This window comes from Protomyctophum bolini (assembly GCF_963924005.1).
Source record: "Protomyctophum bolini genome assembly, chromosome: 24".
NCBI lineage: Eukaryota > Metazoa > Chordata > Actinopteri > Myctophiformes > Myctophidae > Protomyctophum > Protomyctophum bolini.
Window position 1 is genome coordinate 13938231 of NC_137885.1, and position 21205 is coordinate 13959435.

The window sequence follows — 21205 nt, forward strand, 5'->3', positions numbered from 1 at the left end:
GACATCATCGTTAGGCAGATTTATTTTTAAACAATATTTATTTTGACAAAAATGTTTAGATTTGTATTATCGTGAGAACGATGGCTTCCATTATCCCATTACAACTTTACAGGACTAGAAAGCCTGCAGTTTTGAGGTAGCCTACTATTACTTTATTTTATGTGAGTATGTCCATTTTCCAACACTTTCCTAAACTTGTACTCTACTCCAGTACATGTCAGGGGTGAGTTATGTACATTTGACATATTTTTGGTTTAATTTGCAGATTTAGATTAATAATGCAAAACACATACTGTAACATGGCACTTATTGCTTTACACTTTCCAATCTAAAAACACCCAATCTAATAGCTCAGCTTGTTGGCCTATATTTTCCTATATTTGCTATTTTTGAAAAAACACAATTTGAAAAAATTAACTAAGTTATGTTTCTTTGGTGCAAATATTTTGACAGCAATAATAGTCCAAAGTTTTGGAACTGTAACAGTGGAATTCTTATATTGTGATATTGCTTCTTGTACTCAAGTAAAACAAAAATAATCTTCCACAACTGCTTCTCAGATCTTCGCACATCTGGTGTTCCCACCAAGATTAAAGTACCAGGGGGGGGGTCATACTTCATTACACTCATTAGATTGCATTAACATCAAGAGGAATGATCTTGTGCTTTAATCCTCGGACAACGCGCCACTTGGCAGTGTAGTCAAAATAAAGAAGACGTCAATGTCAATTCCCGTCCTTGTTAATTGTGTGCTCTAGTGTGCTGAGGGTGCTGTTTCATACGTGAACGCACATGAACGCGTGCAATGATATTCAACGGCAGTGCATTCATGTGTTTGGGCCCAATCCATCCCAGAATGCACTCTGTTCCTACTCGGAAGTAGGAGTGAAATCGCCTCATGCGCTTTAGAGCAACTTAATGCAAGTGGATGGGAGGAGAACTCGGGTGCCGTCTCTATTCATATATACTCTAAGATATAAACCATCATAAAAAATAAAGAGCAGATCCAGTTCTGGAACCAAAGTTATTTAGCTGGAAAAAGGGTCTCAGAGGTGCATGTTGACAGGAAAAAGAAAAGCGGTCCACAGACAACCCTGGTGCAGTTTATTTACTTTACGTCTAGATAATTTTGTGGGTAACAACCTGTATTATAGTATTACAGTATTGTGTGTTTGAGCTGTGTGTTCCTTATGTTTGGGAATGAATCAATGACACATGCACATCTTAAGAGTTCAAAGTGTGTCCCTAGAGTTTTGGGCTACTACGTCGCACCAAAGGACGGTTCCTTAAGTTACTTCAAGGAAAAGTTGGCAACCCAGGAAATCAGTCGGAGAGGCTTATTGCCGGTATCAGCCAAGAACGCAGCCAAGTTAGACTTTTGCTGAGGTTCACAACACCTACCATCAACACCCAGGCCGTTCTACACAAACCGTCATACGTTAGATTCCAGGCATAATTATGAATCGAACTCATGACCATGTACAGTAGGTCAAAGGCAAAAGGTCTACCAACTGAGCTATCCTATCCCGATACACTACAGCTTGGTGTGCCACCTATATCGACAGATGGTGCATTGTGAGATCTGATATTTTCAAAGAGCCAATGTATTAAATTGTTACGTTTATTACATTGTTTTCTCATTTTTGTGGGGGCCTAAAATCGAATACATCTCTCCTCCCCAGGTATCGTTTCTCTGGTCTCGCTGGCGGTGCTGTCCTACGACCGCTACAGCACACTGACCGTGTACAACAAGCGGGCGCCGGACTTCCGCAAGCCCCTGGTGGCGGTGGCCGGCGCCTGGCTATACTCCCTTTTCTGGACGGTGCCCCCCCTGCTGGGCTGGAGCAGCTACGGCCTGGAGGGAGCGGGCACCAGCTGCTCGGTCACCTGGACGGAGCGGACGGCCCATTCCCACTCCTACATCATCTGCCTGTTCATCTTCTGCCTGGGCATCCCCGTGCTGACCATGGTGTACTGCTACGGACGCCTGATGTGCGCCGTCAAACAGGTATGGATTGGATCACAATGGGAGCCTGCAGGTGATGATGAGTTCAGTTAGTCTTGGGTTAGCCTCGGAAACCCAGTCTGGGGCCGTCTGCACCTTTGTTAAATTGACGCACACACGCACGCACACACACACACACACACACACACACAAACACGCTCTAATTAATTAATTATGTCGCGCAGCTGCATCTAGTTTCTCCTGGCGGATCCTGCCGGGAGCTGCCTATGCCATAGAAGGCACAGGTGCAGGTTCCAGTCTAGTCTTGGGTTGACTCAGGTAACAGCCTGAGGGAGAGCTAGCAGGGCCCTTTGCAATAAGGTTATATAATGAATCCACAGAGGGGTGCCCTAGCTGGCGGGCGGTGTACCAGCAGCACTGATTAGCTACACCTGGCCGACTGGGTACTGCTCCATGGATTTGTCTGTAGCCAGCTACAGCTTATCATCTGCTGGTTCGCTGTTCAATTTGATTTTTACTCTTTTTGTTTTCAAATTATTTATTTTTGTGTGTATTTTGGTTTTGTTTGAGGTTTGAACCTATGACTGTTGGTCTTTAGAACCCTGTATTTATGTATTGAGCCACTCTGGCATGGATTTTAAATCGGGAAAGTATTACTTAAGCCAGAATTTCGAACATAGACAGAGAAAATGTGAGGTTGGAACCGTGAACCTATGGTTTATAATGCCCAGGCTTATCTCCTAAACCACACCGTCATGACTGTTGCAGTTGAGAACTATTACTTTACCCACCTTTCAGAATTTAGATGGACAGGAAAATGATCCAGAGGAGCTTAATAGCAGACCACAAGCTCGTAGCGTGCCACTCGGTGGCACGCTATGAGCTTGTAGATCTGTTTATAAAACCCAGGTTTATCTCCTGAGCCACACTGGCACATGTGATAGTCGAGAACATCTTACTTGAGCCGCCTTTCATAATTTAGATGGACAGTGAAAATGTGAGGATTGAAGACTGCACCTTTGCTTTATGAATCTCAAGTTTATCTCCAGAGCCACATTGACGTGTTAGATATATCGGAGAACGTCTTACTTAACCCACCTTTCAGATATTAGATGGACAGTTAATGTTCTTCAGGAGTCTTGAACTCTCATTTACAGTTCATAAACCCCAGGCTTATCTCCTAAACCACACAGTCAGGGGATATTAATAACCTGGGAATACATTTCTTACCAAGAATTTTCTTGTGTTTGTAAAGGTGTCTAACATATCCCATGGTCGGGGGGGTAGGACCAAGGGATTTGGGATTAGTTTATAAACATTTTGGTATTTGTTTATAAACATTTGTGATTTGTTTATAAACATTTGTGATTTATTTATAAACATTTTGGGATTTGTTTATAAACATTTGGGATTTGTTTACAAACATTTGGGATTTGTTTATAAACATTTGGGATTTGTAAGTCTCATGGGGGGGGTAGGACCACTACCAGTCTCATGGTCGGGGGGGGTAGGACCAAGGGATTTGGGATTTGTTTATAAACATTTTGGTATTTGTTTATAAACATTTGGTATTTGTTTATAAACATTTGTGATTTGTTTATAAACATTTGTGATTTGTTTATAAACATTTGGGATTTGTTTACAAACATTTGGGATTTGTTTATAAACATTTGGGATTTGTTTATAAACATTTGGGATTTGTAAGTCTCATGGGGGGGGTAGGACCACTACCAGTTTACCTGTAGTAAGTCTCATGGTCGGGGGGGTAGGACCAAGGGATTTGGGATTTGTTTATAAACATTTGGTATTTGTTTATAAACATTTGTGATTTGTTTATAAACATTTGTGATTTGTTTATAAACATTTGGGATTTGTTTACAAACATTTTGGTATTTGTTTATAAACATTTGTGATTTGTTTATAAACATTTGTGATTTGTTTATAAACATTTGTGATTTGTTTATAAACATTTTGGGCTCTGTATAATATGTTGCCTAGGGCCTCAAAAGGCCTAGAACCGGCACTGCCCATATTGGTTTATATTCAACCACCCTAGGGGAATCTTTGACAGCTGCTGAAAGTTGGGGTACCATGGTGGGTCTCCATCGCCTGCAGTGCACTCCCACTGCTGGCATTTGACATTTATTTTTCTTGTACTTTTCCGATCTTCTGCGCAGATGGGGCGCGTCCGTCGGACGGCGGCCCGCAGGCGGGAGTTCCACATCCTGTTCATGGTGCTGTCCACGGTGGCGTGCTACCTGCTGTGCTGGATGCCCTACGGCGTGGTGGCCATGATGGCCACGTTCGGCCGGCCGGGCCTGGTCACGCCCGTGGCCAGCGTGGTGCCCTCCATACTGGCCAAGAGCAGCACGGTGTTCAACCCGCTCATCTACATCCTCATGAACAAGCAGGTACGGTCGGTGGTGGGGAAAAGCACTCAATTGTTTTACTACTGCAATTTAGAAGTACTTCGTTACAAGTAAAAGTACGGAATTGAAAATGTACTTGAGTAAAACTACAAAAGTACTTTTACTCGTAGTAAAATGCGCTGCGACACATTGTGAGCTTGTAGATCTGCTATTTTCAAATGGCCGAAATGTATAGGGTTGAAGTGGTTAAGTGGTGTGTTTTCGAATCAAAATTAAAATCTCCAAAGTAACTAAAGTTTTCAAATAATTGTAGTGGTGTAAAAGTAAAGTAAAGTACAAATACCTCAAAATTGGCTGGGTTCCAGCCTGTGTTTTTGGCAGCAAATTTAGATTTTAGTTTTATTCATAGTCTCTTGAAACGTTTTCATTTAGTTTGAGTCACATTTTTGTCACCAGGAATGTTTTAGTGTTAGTCTATTTTTAGTCGACTAAATATCACAACATTTTAGTCGACTAAATCTACAGTTGATTTAGTCGACTGAAATGTATTTTGGCGGGCCTTGATGCCGTCGTAATGGCTGTTTTTACACTTGCTGAAAATAGCTGATCAACAAGCTCACGTGTCGCTCTGCAACGCGTTGTGAGTTTGTAGATCTGCTATTTTCAGAGTGTGTAAAAATCCCTTCCTAACATTTTAGTGTAGTTTTTATTTGTTGACGAAATCAACAGTATATTTAGTCTCAGTTTTAGTCATCGTAGCTTTAGTTTCCATTTAGTTTGTCAGTGAAAAAAGGTAGTCGACGAACATTTGTCGTCATAGTTTTAGTCGGCGAAATCAACACTGGTTCCGCGGATTTGTAAATGTCACTTCACAAAGTGACATTTACAAATCCGCGGAACGCAGCGAATCAGGCTGGAAGCCAGACTACTGGGATGGTGCATTACTCGCTTTGTAAACAAAAATCACACCCGTGTGAACCGAGTGGTGCAACTCCCCTCTCTCTCTCTCCCCCCTCCTCTCTCTCTCTCTCTCTCTCTCTCAACAGTGCAGCACTGTCTCTCTGTTTCTGGCGCCCCTACTGGCCCCTACTGGTACATACTCGTGCTCGTTAACGTCACATAGGTGGACACAGAGTCACAGACATTGCTGTTCCTTGGAGTGGTTGGCACCACTCAAAAAAACAGTACGTTAAAATATGTATTTGAAAACATTGGTGGTGAGAAATAAGCAATGCAACGCATAAAAGTGTGCCCAGTGCTCAGCTTGCGCTCCCTCTCTCTGCCTGCGCTATGCACTCTGATGTCTTTAAGTAATATTTTTAACATCATTTGTAATTAGCATTGTATACATTTTTGGGGGTTCTTGACGCGAGGTTGAGAACAACTTACCGAATATGACACAAAACAATCTCAGTCAAACTCCACTGCTACAAACTAGTATTTTTGTATTATATTAGTCCAGGTAGAAAACAATGAACAAAGTTACAAATTCTATACAGAAAATGGAAACATTATCAGTGCAAATTAGTCTATTCAAAAAAGAGGCAAAAACAAACAGTTTCTTGAAGTGCCTAAAGAAAGAAAGCCTGTGTTTAACATGGCAGGCTTTCGACACGGTCAGTAACAATGACATTTCTATTGCTGTCTTCTTGTGCACACGCTACAACTCAATACATGTACATAGAGTATTACATACATACGTAGTACGAACATAATCGAACGTAGTACATACATACATACGTAGCAGTCCTGGCGTATAAGGGCGAAAGACATCCAGGTTCCCTCCGAAGTTTCGTACGTACGTCTCTTTTGCACATGGATCAGAATGCTCAGCCTGCTTCTGGATCCCCAAGTCCGGCCAACTTAGCCCCAGCAAGACCACATGGATTCAGCTGGGCATACTGGTACAAATATACGTGACAGATCTAAAATAAAACAAAAATCAGACCAGTCTGTACTGTACTGTACTGTACTGTACTGTACTGTACTGTACAAGCCCTCCTCCCTGGCCTGTGTGTGTCTGTGTGTTAGGCTGTGCAACAGTGACACTTGGTGAACAAACTATATAGCGCTATTTTCGTGCAATTTGGGGGCTGTGTCCCAGGGCCCAGGGACAGGGACACAGCCCCATACATAGCTATTAGTCTATTCTCCATATGCAGACCGCGGCCATCTTACCATATGGCAAGCTAATGGCAAGGTGCTACCTAGGTGCAACTTCCATTGGCAGCCCATTCATCCACACAGAAAAGTCCTTTCTGATTGTATTAAACGTCAAACTCACCAACATTGCAGCTGTACAGAAAGCTTGAATTATTCTCTTTCTATCCTCAAAGTGTTTGTAAGTGCTGGAGTTTGGAAGTGCTCGTTAGATATCACTCAACAGCCCTGTGTACCACCTGTTTTGAATTAGCACATAATGCAAGAGGCAGCAGGACATTGCTTTACTGAAAACGAGTGCTTCCAAACTCTGGTGTAAACATGGCCGAGGTCTGCAAATGGTCTATAGACTATAGGAGTGGTTGCACCACTCAAAAACAAACCTTTATAGTGAAAATATGGGAAAGGGATGCAGCAAAAAATTGCTTCGTGGCCAAATACTTAATTAATTTCCATTACATGGACAAAGTTTGAGAACCACCGCTTTACAATGTGCTGAAGCGTAGCACTGCCTAACCATACTGTACACAACACAAGTAACTGCAGTTGCTACTGCGCGCAGACACACACACACACAAACACACACACCCCCCCCCCCCACACACACACACACACACTGGGAGGAGACTGGCAGAGCTGTTGCCCCCGCAATCCGACTGCGGATAAGCGGTTGAAGATGGACGGATAGATGAATGAAATGTTTAAGTCTAGTTTTAGTCAACTAAACAAAAAAATATTTTTTCCGGGCTTTGATGGCATCGAAGTGCTTTTACGCTAAATGTGTAAAAGTGGCAGGAAATGTGTTTTAATGGGCTAAGTAAAAGATACAATAAAATAATCACACCTGTGTGAAGTGAGGGGCACTCTTATCATACATCATCTCATTCTGGCCAATCACAATTTGCGTCCTCATCTTCGTCTTCAATGTTTGTGTTTACACAAACACTCAAAGCTGGCCATTCATTGTCAAAGGCATTCAATGTTTGTGTTAAGACAATTTGTGTTTTCACAAACCCTCAAGAGAAAGGAAAAATGAAATAAAACCGAGTATTATCGTTAGCCGAGTAGAAGCACTGAATTCTCAGCGGAACGGACATATGGGCTGAGTGGGGGGATATCTTTTATGAAGTGCTTGTTAGGCATCCGCCAGTGTAGGTTTGGTCACGGACCCTGTCCCCGAGGAGTTGATGCTTGTGAAATACAGAGCTGTCAATCTGGGGGAAGGTATACATGTTGCTTATGTCCAGAGGGAAGGTATCTCGTGCGTGCGTGCACACACACACACACACACACACACACACACACACACACACACACACACACACACACACACACACACACACACACACACACACACACACCAGGTTTGAACCACTTTAAACCCTCATATGGTTGAGTGGAGGAGTCCCTCAGGGCTCTATACCAGTGTATTTTCTGTTTCCTGTTATTGCAGGAAAAGCTTTCACTGAAAGCTTGATATGTTTCACATGCCTTTCTCACATTTCTTTTGAGGTTTTTTTCCCAAGATTCTTTAAAAAACATTGCCGATCCATGAGCTCACAATCTCAAGTTATACAGATGGCTATATTAACTCATTTGCTGGGGACTCGCTGGAAACCCCTTCAAGGACCACTGCTATACAGTAACCCTGTATGTTATTAAGCTTTACTTGAAATAATAGTGAAAATAGCCAATCTACAAGCTGAGCGACTTTCACTTGACTGAGAAACATTCACTTGTGGAAGTCACATTTGACCCGAAGCATCTACAGTCTACACACTATGACTCAAGCACCGCGGTTGACTACTTTGTCCACTACTGCTAAAGATACAATAAGTCCCTGGTTCTTCTTCCACCATCAGCTGCCATCGAAGACATTCTGTCGGACCGTCACATGGTTCCCAAGCGGTGTTTATGGGGTCACAGACGAAGAGCAAAGAGTGAACAAACAAACTGAGGCTCTGGCCCAACGGTCAGCACCACATTCAGGTCCTGCTCCCACACAAGTGGAGTCACGAACAAGCGGGCTAGGGCCTTCAGACCCTATAACCCTGCCACTGCAATTGTCAATATCCTCCATTTTGACACCTGCAACCCAACCCGTCACACGTGTCGTGAATAGAAAAGCACAAGGTTCAGTCAACTTAAACATTAATCCACCACTTGCGATTCATCACAGGCTAGACTAGACCTACTGGAGAGCCTATTGACTTGAACAGAATTGATTCAGTGGCTTGTTAATAATAGTTCAAAGGGCTGGATGAACGGACGTGTTGCGTGTGATCTCGAGGTGTAATGGAAGAATTAAAAGGAACAATCCTCTTCATTATGATGCGTTACAGTTTGTTAGGGCAACCGTTCCACGATGCGGTCAGTAACAGAATCAGGCCTGTATAATTAATTGCAGCCGATCTCCCGTTTCATACAGTAGCTGTGGCGAATTGTCCTGGAAACTGTCACTTCGACTTAATTTCTTTCCCTTTCCGAACATTGCAAAAAGTACGATCTACAAGCTCTCTACAAGCCTGTAGATAAATAATAATAATAGTTACACGGAGGCGGGTTCCGCATCTTTGCAAGATCCAAAAGGAAATCGTCCCAAAATAGACCAACCAACCGACCGACCGACCAAGAAAAAATAAAAAATATATATAAACGTTCACGGGTCTGCTGCGGCCGAGCAGTCCACGGCGCTGAAGCCCTGCAGCGTGACCTTGCCCTTCCTCCTGAGGTCGCGCTCGGGCGCGGCGCTCATCATGCGCTGCACCAGCAGCTTCTCGTAGAGCAGCGGGTGGTAGGCGCCCAGTGTGCAGGCCGCGTCGTAGTAGCGCTCGTGGTAGTGGCACAGGTCCGTCTGGCGCACCGATGGGATGTACTCGTACACGTCCACCTCCCGGCACAGGGACATCATCAGCAGGATGCCTGGGATAGAAGAAGAAGCAAAAGCACATGATCACGTATACACACACACAATTGTAGGAAAAGGTAAACTCTTGCGACCTTCTTGGTCATCGCGGTGGTCAAGGTTCAGTTATACAAATAACATACAGTACACGTTCACATAAGAAAAGGAAAAACACCATGAAACACCCAACATACAATGGTCTCAAACCAGGGGGGCAGTCAGACAGATATTTTGTGAAGCCACTAAGGAAATCGGGACATCCTGAAAGTTCATATGTGCGCCTGTTGTGGCGCTGTCATTAGGCCCAAAAAAACCCATAGCCCCATAGAAGTCCATGTATTTGGGCCCAACTTCACCTAGACTGTATTACCTTAATAAACATGGTCATGAATACTTTCTGCTTCCAGTCACTAGTTTAAAGTCTCATTTCTAATGTCATAATATTCTTTTGGGAAAATTATGGTCCCATTTATTAAAGAAATTACCATAAAGTCGCGTATGTTCTGAGGGGCGTGGCTACCGTTACAGTCTATGAACGGGATCCCTCACCCACTCGAGTCAAAATAAAAACCAACAAAGAAGAAGGGGGGAAGTCCCGCCTCGTTGTCTGGGCCAGCCAATGGGCCAGCTGGGCCCAAACGGATCTAGAAAGATGGCGACTTACAATACAAGGACTGACAGGCTTCATTTTACGTTCATGTTAGACCCGGGGAACGCTTTGTCCATATTTTTTACAGTCTATGTCTCAAACGCATGAAGGAAAACTGGCAGAAAAAGGCTGGCTCTCTACATTTCAAGAAAGACTCCTCAGAGACTAAGGGCTGTATTTTGCGTGTCTTAAGTACCAGGTCTTATTCCCTAACTTGAGTAAACTAAAGACCTGGAGGCGTGATCAATGCCATTTGGCTATTCTGAGTGGCCAAAGAGCATTGACCACGCCTCCAGGTCTTTAGTTTACTCAAGTTAGGGAATAAGACCTGGTACTTAAGACACGCAAAATACAGCCCTAATAGTTTTATTTTTAACATGCTCATAAAGTGATCTGTGCTCAAAGTGAAAGGTGCAAAGAAGTAGCCAATGTTTCGGCCCTACCAACAGCCATAACACTTCTGGACTCCCATCCAGATTTAAAATAGACCAAAAACAAACAAAACATGGCCATCCTCAAAATGTAATTTATCTTGGATCATTCTATCCCCTACCGGCTTGCCCCCAGAGAAGCAAACAACGCACTCCCTCAGCGAGCTCCACGGAATTGATAGTTGCAGTGCTAGCATGCATGCATATACAGTACGTACATACAGTCCCAATGCCACAACAAGACTTTAAAGATAGCGCAAACCCTGGCAGCAGAAAATGAATATATTTGGGTACGGCTAACCAAATACATGAATTCAGGTCCAAATAATCATTATTTCAGTGCAAATATGTATACATCGCTGTAAGTGTGGACACCTTATATACACTTTTTAAGGTAAAATAGTGGAACATACAGTATGTTCACTACGTACTTAGTACTTTCGTGTGACACTCATGGATAATTAAGTATAGGGTGTTAATATACAACCAGACATGGACAGTTCTGCCAACAACTATATATCGTAACCCTGACACTGCAACTGTCATTGCGAACTCAGTGAGCACTTACTATGAGACCTAGCAGATCATGTCTGTCTGTCTGTCTGTGTGTCTGTCTGTGTGTCCCACCTTTGTGCCCATATATGGAGCTGAGTGATTTGTTTGTGATTGATGCAACACACTCCATATTTGGACGTATGCTTTGGGGACTCCTTATATGGTTATGACTAAGTTAAAAACTTAAACTTCAAAACTTAAAAATAACTTAACTTAAATATGTACGAGCTGCGTTCGCTTCCCGCGTTTGCGCGTCTTACTGGTAAGTATGGCTAGTTTTGACATTTTCATGCACGCTCCTGGCCAGCCATCATGAATAGAAATAAGGCGGGTTGGCGTGTACACTACACTTAAATCAATCCACCACTTGCAATTCATGTCAGGTAACGTAACGAGCGGGCCTACTCGAGAGGAATTGATTTGACATGTAAATTGCGGCCGCCTTCCTTCTTTTGAGAGCGTGATGATTGTAGATGATTGTGAAGTCAGTTGGTTCTCAGGCAGTTGCATGTTTCACATTAATCCATTTTGGGCGGGAACCCCTTTTGGTGTTTTAAACATTGATATAATTTAGCTATTGAAAAATGGCAGATCTACAAGCTCATAGCGTGAGACTGAGTGGTGCGCTACGAGCTTGTAGGACTGCTATTTTTGAAAAATCGTGAAAATATATATTTCAGAAAACTGGAGGATTTAGAATGTAATTTATTTTATGTTGAGGTCAGGCCTAAATGGGTTATTATGCATTGGCCACTTTGGAACCATCACTGTAAGGGTTGGTTTATTAATTTTGTTTGACAAGACATGGAAATAAATCTATATCTATAAATACATAAATACACACGTCTCTGTATGTCCGTCTACTCTGTTCGTTCGTATACGTACGGCTGTAATCCACAGAACTCGAGAACCGTTCGCCCCACCGACTTTGGACCCGGTCACCTCTATATCTCCATATATGGATCTGGCCTGTTCTGACATCACAACACTGCATATTTGGGCGTGCCTGACACAGAACTCTGCATATAGGGAAAAAGGGACACAGAGAGACAGACACATAAATCTCCATATATGGGCATTAAAGGGACACAGGCAGGGTACTCTGACACAGGAATCTAGTAAAAAGTGCAATATTTGCCTCTGAGATGTAATGGAGTAGAAGTATTGGAAATCGGAAATACACAAGTACAAATACCTCAAAATTGTACAAGGAGATCATATCACAGATAAAACATACAGTACAGTAGAAAATAAAAACAATAAAAGTAAGTAAGTAAGTACATTTTATTTATAGAGCACCTTTCGAAACAATGTTACAAAGTGCTGTACAACAAGGCAAAACAATCATGTTAAAACAAGGGCATGAAACAAACAATAGAAGGTAAAACATTAAAATGTAACAAATATATCATAAAATAAAGTGCTGACGAAATAAATACGTTTTTAACAATCTCTTAAAACCTTCGACAGACTCTGCAAAGTAATAAAAAAAACAGGTTTTCAATGTCTAACATGCAGACGAGTCCGCCAATGCTTCCACAGTTTGGAAGAGAATATATATATGAGCTGTATACAGGGTTAGTCAAAGCAGTAATGATGTCATTATCTGACTCAGTTGCTCTACACATGAACGTATACATCAGGTTTCTTAAGACTTCAGAGAAGGTTGGTGCCTCGACACTTACAAACATATGGCTAGTACTGGGGCTTCTTGGCACTCGTAGCAGCAGCCCTCATACTATCATTGTATGCCACCTTTCTCATGCTCTCTTGCTTATATCGACACCACAAATGAGCAGTGTACAGTGAGTTACTTTCCGAATGTACATATTTTCCATCTAGCAAACATCTAACTCTTTCAGAATGCAAATGTTAATATTACCAGCGGTTAACCCTTCAAGACCCGGATATATTTCTACTTGCAAAAAAGAGATATCAACCTTACTACTTTGTACTACTATAGTCCGGCAGCTGAGGTGGACGGGTGGGAAATTTGGTATAGTCTTTTTTTATTGGCCTAAAATATTGTCTACATACATACATTCGTGAATCCACTTGCTGACGGGCTGTTAGTATTGGGATTTTATTTATAGGGGTTTCTTGTGACCCTACCATTAACATCTGGCAGGCAAAAATGACAAACTTTCCTTTTGCTTGTAGCATGTGACATGTCAAACTAGGGGGTTTTCATGATTCTGAATCCATTCCAACCATTAGTTTTGCACAAAATACACTCCTTGGGCTAAAAACGGCCATAGACATCATGACAAATGTGATTAGGTCAGCACATTATGGGCACATTTGGGCAAGTGGCTATGTATATAGACAATATTTTAGGCCAATAAAAAAAGACTATATACCAAATTTCCCGCTTTAGACTAAAGAAGCCTGTCGGCTGCCGGACTATAGGACTTTGCGGAGGAAATTATGTTAAAAAATAAATAAATAAAAGCTCGACATTGAGCTACGTTTGTGAGACACTAGTGTGCCAAAGAATTCACCATCAGTGGTGAAAATACACAAACTATTATTATTACAAAACTCTCTCAAAATCATTTGAACCACGTATACGTTGGCTTACTTTTGATGCTTTTGTGTTACGCTTGGAAGTATAGGGTGTTCATTTCCAAAAGAAACAAATGCAAATATGGAGATACTGCCCGACAGCAACAATATACACACACTGTCATTACTCATGTCTCTCCCTTCATCCCTCCCTCTCTCCCCCTCTATCCCTCCCTCTCCCCCCTTTCTCTCCCTCTCAGTTCTACCGCTGTTTCCTCATCCTGTTCCGCTGCAAGGATCCGTCGGCGGAGACCACCCAGTCCGCGGTCTCCAAGACCAGCGGACTGCAGCTCAACCGGCGGGCGCAAGGCGCCAACAAAGCCGCGGGGGCTGCAGGGCCCTCTGCCGCCACCGTCGGTGGCCAGGCGCCACCGCCGCGCTGCTACGAGCACAGCCAGGCCGGCTGTGCCTCCAACAACAAGGAGCGCACCACCAGCCCTGTGCATTCGGGCTTGGACAAAATGGATGCGTCAGAGCAGCGCCTGGAATTGCCGGATATTGTCTCGTGAAGGCGCCGCTATCCGTGAGGGAGGGGGCCAGACTATATAAAAGGGTGGCTTCCCCTCTTGCTTTGGCCTTTCGTACGCAGTGTGGCGGTGCGTCACTCTTTCGGTTATTTCATCTTTGAACGGTTTTATCCTCTTTTGACCAGTCGTCCCTGTTTGGGAACGCCATTTGAGGCAGAAATTGCACGAAAACAGACCAAAAAAATATAGGAAAGTGGCTGACCTACTGGCTCACAACACATCGCGGTGCTTGTAGGTCGGCAATTTTCGCCACGCCATACTGTCATTACGATGAAGTAAAGACAAAATGGAGGGCACAGTGGCAGAGTCGATAGTGCTGTCGCCAGAAGGTCCTGGGTTCGATTCCCACTGGGGACGCTGTGGGCGTGTTCTCTCCTCCTCGTCATCAGTGCCCACACCAGAGGCGGGGTGTGGAGTTTGCATGTCCTCCCCGTGTCCCCTAGGGTAGGTACCCTCACAAAAAACATGCAGTAATCCTGGTCTCTAAACTACCTCCCCCTGGCCAGCCTGATGGAGGGGAAAGGAACTGGTCGGAATAACGTGTTCCTTCCACGTGCTACGTCCGGCCGGGGAAACTCTCCCCTGTCGGGTGAAAAGAAGCAGCTTGGACTCCTCATGTATAGGCAGCATGAGGTCAGTCCGCTGCCCCCTCCCCCCCCAGGTTGGCATGCAGAGTAAGTGTAGAGCCCAGGATTACATTAGATAATTGACAGTGGGTGAAAAAATGGGTTGCAAAATTGTGGGATAAAAAAAATAAGGGGGAAAAAAAGTAGTAAATACAAAATAATCACACCCGTGTGAACTGAGCGGTGCAGGCTGCTCAACAACACTGTTGGCTGTTGACTGGTTGCAGTTATAGTGCTCAGTGCGAATGGCCCTTTTAGGCTGCTCAACAGTGTCAATGTAGGTCACCCAGCGGTATTGCAGCTGTTTTACCCCAAACAGACATTCAGACAGAGTTGCACACACGGCCAGTCATTGGAGCGGTTAGGCATCACACCACAAGGACCACTTTTCAACCTATCTGCATATAATAGATCCTCACTAACAATCATGACAAAATGGCACCTTTTTTTCCTACTCAATCTGTGTCTCATAGGAGGGCTGTGGTCAGTTCAGGAACCCGTCCACCCGTGACATCATCGTTAAACAATATTCTTTCAACTTTTCAGGACTAGAAAGCCTGCAGTTTCTATTAGCTTGGATTCCCCACAGATGATGTCAATGGTGGACTGCCCACAGCCCTCCTATGAGACACGGACCGAGTAGAGAAATATTGTGCCATTTTATCTTGATTAGTCCTACTGTACCCTATACTGTATCAGAAAAGTGTTTAAGAAAAAAAACACAACAACCGGGATTTGTTCACATGCCAGCAGCCAATGGCACGTCTCGGGACCAGACGCAGCGCTGTGTGAACACTCCAACAACATTACGTTACTGATGAATTGAGTACAATGGACCACAAAGGAATCAATCAAGCCCCTCCCCCCCAGGGGTCCTTATCCTTTCGGCATATAACCTTTGTCTGTACTTCTAACAACCTGCTAAAACTGATAATAGGTCTGAATACTTATTCAATAAATCAGTTCAAAACTGTCACTTATAAAACTCTTGTCGGCCCGTAGCCGTGGACCGGTGACTTTGGGAATCACCCAAAGAGCAACGGTGGACTCACCCGAGCGAGAAGCAACTATGTTTTGACCATACGAGTTTATTTAAAAAAGAAGATAAAGAACAAGATGAAAGTATAGCCCACGAGATGGCTCGACAACGATTTTTAGACGTCAGCGTCATCATCCCAGATTCTCGGTGCAGTGATCCTGTGCGGTGACACCCTGAACCTCTGTGTTGTGCCCTTATTAAAGTTGTCTTTGGTATTGTACGACGCAAGAGCTCACGAATGACCTCCTATAAAGAAGTATAAGCTGTTCATGAAAAAATGTTGTTTGCATTGCACGGTGTTCAAACTGCACGGTCCATCCATCGCTGGTCTGTTACGTCTTCGCCATAGATATACTATAAAATTGCATAGAGTATATTGAAATATACAGATAAGGCTGATTACAAATTAGCTGCTGCTGTTCATTGAAGCCATTGTGCCATTGCGTCCACCATGGTTATGGGCAAAGCCATGATTCCCAATGCATGTATGCCCCACGTACTGTGTCTACTGAAGCACAATGAACACATTTAGACCTGGAACACCTATATGTTGGTATACCGTTCATGCCGGAAACACCTCCGTGTCACATTCTCTATATCGTATACGTCATAGCAGCCAAGTTTATGGACTTTTAATGTTGGCTTAGAGCACTTTAAACAAACTACCACTCACTTCACACAAGTGTGATGTTTTGTAAATGAACACATTACTTAAACATACTGCAAGCGTCACTGCAAGTGTCACACAAAAGCATAATCTGTGCTATATACTTCAGAAAATGTGAAGGGGAAAAAAGAATATGCAGCAAGTTCACAGAGTTGTACATTAACCCATTTTGACCTGAGATCAGATTAAAAAAATGTCTTCTACATCGGTTTTTCAAAAATAGCAGCTATTTTTCAATAGCTAAAGCATAACAAGCTAACACCAAAAGGGGTTCCCGCCCAGAATGGGTTAATAAAATAAAATAAATCTAAATTTAAATATGACCTTTTAATTCCCCACCATGATTATTCTTTGTAGTACTGGCGTGTCACTGGTGTCAGCGATGTTTAAATATTTCATATCATGTTAGAATCCAGTGTGTAATAATTGGACAAAGACATGTCAAAGAGGGAAAAAAAGGAAAATCCAATTATCAGCGCCGACAATCCGGAGGTAATGGACTCGATCAGAATCACCCAATCACAGCATTTGGGGGTTTTCTCACTTCAAAGATAATTGCAATGTCAGGTCTAGAAAAATATCTGTGAGATTGAAAAAGCAGAAGAAAGGTCTCTGTGAATACATTAACCCCTCAAAACCGTAAATTTACAGTACAATTTACAATACATTATTATTATTTTTGCGTTGGCTATTCAAAAACAGTGGATCATGTACAAGCTTGTACATCTGCTATTTAAAAAAATAAAATAAAATCACTGATATACTGTAGAAAGGATTTCTAGGATTTAGAAGACATTCCGGTCTTAATGGGTTAAGGGAAAAGTGCGTCTCGTTTTACCACACAAAAGAGACGTCTCATTGTCGGCTCACAATGTCTGCCAGGTTCATTTTGTGAATGTCATCACCGCTGTCAGGTGGAAACCTCGGACTACCATCTGAAAATGTTGTGCATTTTGGGACCTCCAGAAGCAAAGGTTTGAGTTTAAAATGCATTGTTCTGGTCATAATAGGAGAACCCTTCCGATCTACAAGCTCACAATGCACTACATTGTATTGTCACTGAAGAGACAGCACCCTGGGGGACCCCAGTCAATGAAGTATACAGTACTCTCTCTGTAGGGAGGACACCTCATAATGTCCAAAACTGCAAAAATATCAAAAGTAGCAGATCTACAAGCTCGAAATGTGGTGAGAGGCGGCACGTTTTGCTGCAATTCACCCTTTGTCAAGTCCCGCCCGTGGTTGTGCCCCTCTTCACACCCATTGGTTGCCGTTTCCTGGTGGGACAAAAATCCTCTCTCTCCATCCACTACCATTGATATAAGGTGTTTTTCAGTTGCTTCGTACTGATATCCTGTGAATTCAATTCTTTTTTTAAACTTGGTGTCAGTAAAAAGGAACATCACAGGCGCAGCATGGTGACTGCAGGGCATATCATGTTTGTTTTTAGTTTTTTCCCAAAAATGAGCAAATTCAACATAAACAGGGCGGAACAAGGCAGAAAGAGCCTGCTGGTTGGTCAGTCAGGGACCAATCAGAAGGCTGACAAAGGGTGAATTGTGTGACGTTGTAGTATGATCAAGTAGGGCGTTGATTTTTTGATGTATTGACAATGGTGGGCCCTCTTGTAAACAAGTAACGCTTTCATGGTGTCGTCTACTCACAGTTACCAGTTTTTGTATTGAGTTGTACTTGAAATGTACTGTAATTCTGCAAACTGTTAATAAATCGATTGATTATAGAAGAAAAAGAAAAAAAACACACCCGTGTGAAGTGAGGGGCGCTCTTATCATGCTATGATTAGGTGATGTAATGATGATGTAAAACAAACGGTAAAACAAACTATTTTATTAACACAAGGCTGCTGTACTTTATACCTCATACATTAAATGCTTAGTATGAGGTATAAAGTACAGCAGCCTTGTGTTCATAAAACAGAAAGATTGGGTATTGGGTAAGACTGACGTTATGCATCTTTCAGGACCTTTCACAGCTTCGTCTCAACCATTACTCTATGGCTCTGGTCTCAGGTGGATATTTTGACATTAATCTATTTTATTAATTTTTTTTATGTTGCCACTACTGTTGGAGCAGCCATAAACTACACAGGTTCATCCCGATGTTCTGGGCATCTTTGTAATGTTAGTGTTAGTAAAAAGCAGGTAAAAGAGTAACGTTCTGCTCCGCCTACAGGAGCGCCCCTCAATAAATTAAAATGTGGAGATAACAGCAACGATATACTAGGCTAGAAAACGTAGGTTAAACTAGGTTTACGTCAAGGGTGGCCACACACAAATCAGCTCAACAAGATCTACCCACCATTGGTGAAAATAGTTTAAATATGTACCTGAGGGGGCTTTAGAATAGGGGTGCTGGCGAATACATATAGGACAAATGCACTTGGAATGGGAAATAGAGGGGGAGAAATATAATAGTTAGGGGGTTTCTGTATTTAATTTGTGCACAGCAACACTGTTGAAAACAAAATATTGCATTGTCAATCAATCAAGTCACCTTTAACTCAAGTGGCAGATTCCAAAAATAGATTATATATTTAAATTAAATATTTTTAGTGATCTACCTGCACAGCCTTTGTGATCTACTGGTAGATCGCAATCTACCTTTTGGGCACCCCTGGTTTACGTGTTTAAAATGAATGAGGCCATTATGTGTGCTACACAGCGCAGCTTTTAAGGTGGACACAGGATTTCTCCGTTTAACACGATATAGACTGAACGAAAAACCAGCAGTAGAATTAAACTTCGGTGTGACTATGCCTTTACCCTACCTTTGATGTTATTTTGTTCACTAAACATTATTTGTTTTTAGTGGTGCAACCACTCCATTATGGAGCTATGTTTTTCCCTGGGTCCCTCATGGGTCCCTGCCTGGGTCCGTCTGTCCGAGCACAAAAATCCCCCACAAAGTAACTGTCATTTCTCGACCGTTTCGGACGCCGGGCAGCTCGCCGGAACCGGGCAGCTCGCCGGAACCGGGCCGGCACCCCTGGGTTCGTTCCTGTGGGTCTGGGAGTTCCGGGGACCCCCTGGGGATCCCCACACGGAGTTGCACCACTCACTTCACATAGGTGTGATTTTTGAGTGGTGCAACCACTCCAAGGAACAGCAATGTCCGTGTTCAGTTATGTGTTGGTTCACCTATGTGACTGACGTTAATGAGCACCAGTATGACTATGAGTACCAGTAGAGGCGCCGTTGTGCCAGAAACGGAGAGAGACAGTGCTGCAGTTGCCTGCTAATGAGAGAGAGAAGGGGGGGGGGGGGGGGTGGAGAGAGGAGTTGCACCACTCAGTTCACACGGGTGTGATTTTTTTTTAATTACTGGGGAGGACATTGCAATACTGCCCCCACAGGACAACATGTTGGGAGTCGTTGCGATACACATGTTAGTGTGTGTAAATTAAATGTGTGTAGCTTTTTATATCGTCAACTTGCTTGTGATTCTGTGTGCGTCCAAACTGAAATTGCTTTGTCGTTAACCACATGAAAGCCCTATAGTGCCCCCTATTCTGAGCACATGCTAATAGGCGAACATTTGGCAAAAATGGGAGAACATTCAGCAATTTGTTTTTGCAGATATAAAGATGTAAAGTGTTGCGACGTGTGTGGCTTGTACAGAGGCTACGGTTCCATTTGTACACGCTCAGTCATGGTGGTCCTTGAAATGTAAAAGTTTGAGAAGCACCAGTATTGTATAGCAGATACAGTCTACATATCAGCTCCGATGGTGTAGATGTGATCCCCCCCCCCCCCCCCCCCACATGGTTGGTGTTTCCGTGGTTAAAGTACAGGATGCTGCTTCACGGTGTTATCTCTAAATGTTTGGTGCGACACGTTTTCAAATAAAGTGGTGTGAGTCACCGGCCATGCGAAAAACAGTTCACGACATTACTTTGTTAATGCTTCGGAATTCAAGGTTATGTGGATTTTATTGAGTGGTGCAACCACTCCTATAGACAGCTAAGTGTGTGGCTGTGTCTGTCCCTGGCTGTGTCCGAGCAGGAAAATAGCGTCATAGCGTTTGTTATCACCACCAATTGTCACTGTTGCAGAAGACTGTTACATAATCGGATTATGATTATATTTATGAGATGATAACGTGGTAATTGTATTTATATATATATATATATATATATATATATATATATATATATATATATATATATATATATATTATATGATAACGTGGTTATGTTTATATGTATATGTATATATATATATATATATATATATATAATGTATCATGAGTAGGTTACATTATACAGAGTGCTGATCAGTCCTTTCAGCCACAGGTCTGGTCTGCTGTGGTGCGTGGAGGCTGAGACCCATCAACCTGCCTGCCCACCACCTTGTCACCAGGAGCCAATCCACGCTCAGAGGGCCAGCCTGGGAAGACTACTTAGCAGCAGCTGTGCTGTTTGATCATTGGCATTGTCTCTCAGTCACCCCATACTGAGCAGTACTCTGTCCATCGGAGCTAGTTAAAGCTCAAAGGTTCAAACCTGTTTGTAAGCGTAGGCCTGGGGCTATATCTGTGTGGAGCCCCTGAGCCGATTCTGTATCTGTTTATAAGCGTAGGCCTAGGGCTATATCTGTGTGGAGCCCCTGAGCTGATTCTGTGATCCTGTGGTAAAGATACAACTGATTATAATTATATATATATATTTATTATTTATATATACAGAGATATATAATATAATCTATATGGCGTATGGGAGCGTACTTT

At 42.9% G+C, this 21205-nt stretch overlaps 2 protein-coding genes across 2 annotated transcripts in view; one reads left to right on the forward strand and one right to left on the reverse strand.

Annotated features, from left to right (window-relative positions):
* tmtops2a (teleost multiple tissue opsin 2a) overlaps nt 1-7964 on the forward strand; it is a gene marked incomplete at both ends in the record, with an annotated part of 43535 nt that extends 35571 nt beyond the window's left edge. Inside the window, 3 exons of the mRNA XM_080758549.1 lie at nt 1683-2008; nt 4144-4382; nt 7949-7964. Coding sequence (XP_080614675.1) covers nt 1683-2008; nt 4144-4382; nt 7949-7964 — 581 coding nt within the window. The remainder of the gene's footprint in view (nt 1-1682; nt 2009-4143; nt 4383-7948) is intronic.
* Nucleotides 7965-9154: 1190 nt separating this feature from the next.
* Nucleotides 9155-21205, reverse strand: part of LOC308311769 (beta-galactoside alpha-2,6-sialyltransferase 2-like) — a gene marked incomplete at both ends in the record, with an annotated part of 47808 nt that continues 35757 nt past the window's right edge. The window contains one exon of the mRNA XM_080758550.1: nt 9155-9417. Coding sequence (XP_080614676.1) covers nt 9155-9417 — 263 coding nt within the window. The remainder of the gene's footprint in view (nt 9418-21205) is intronic.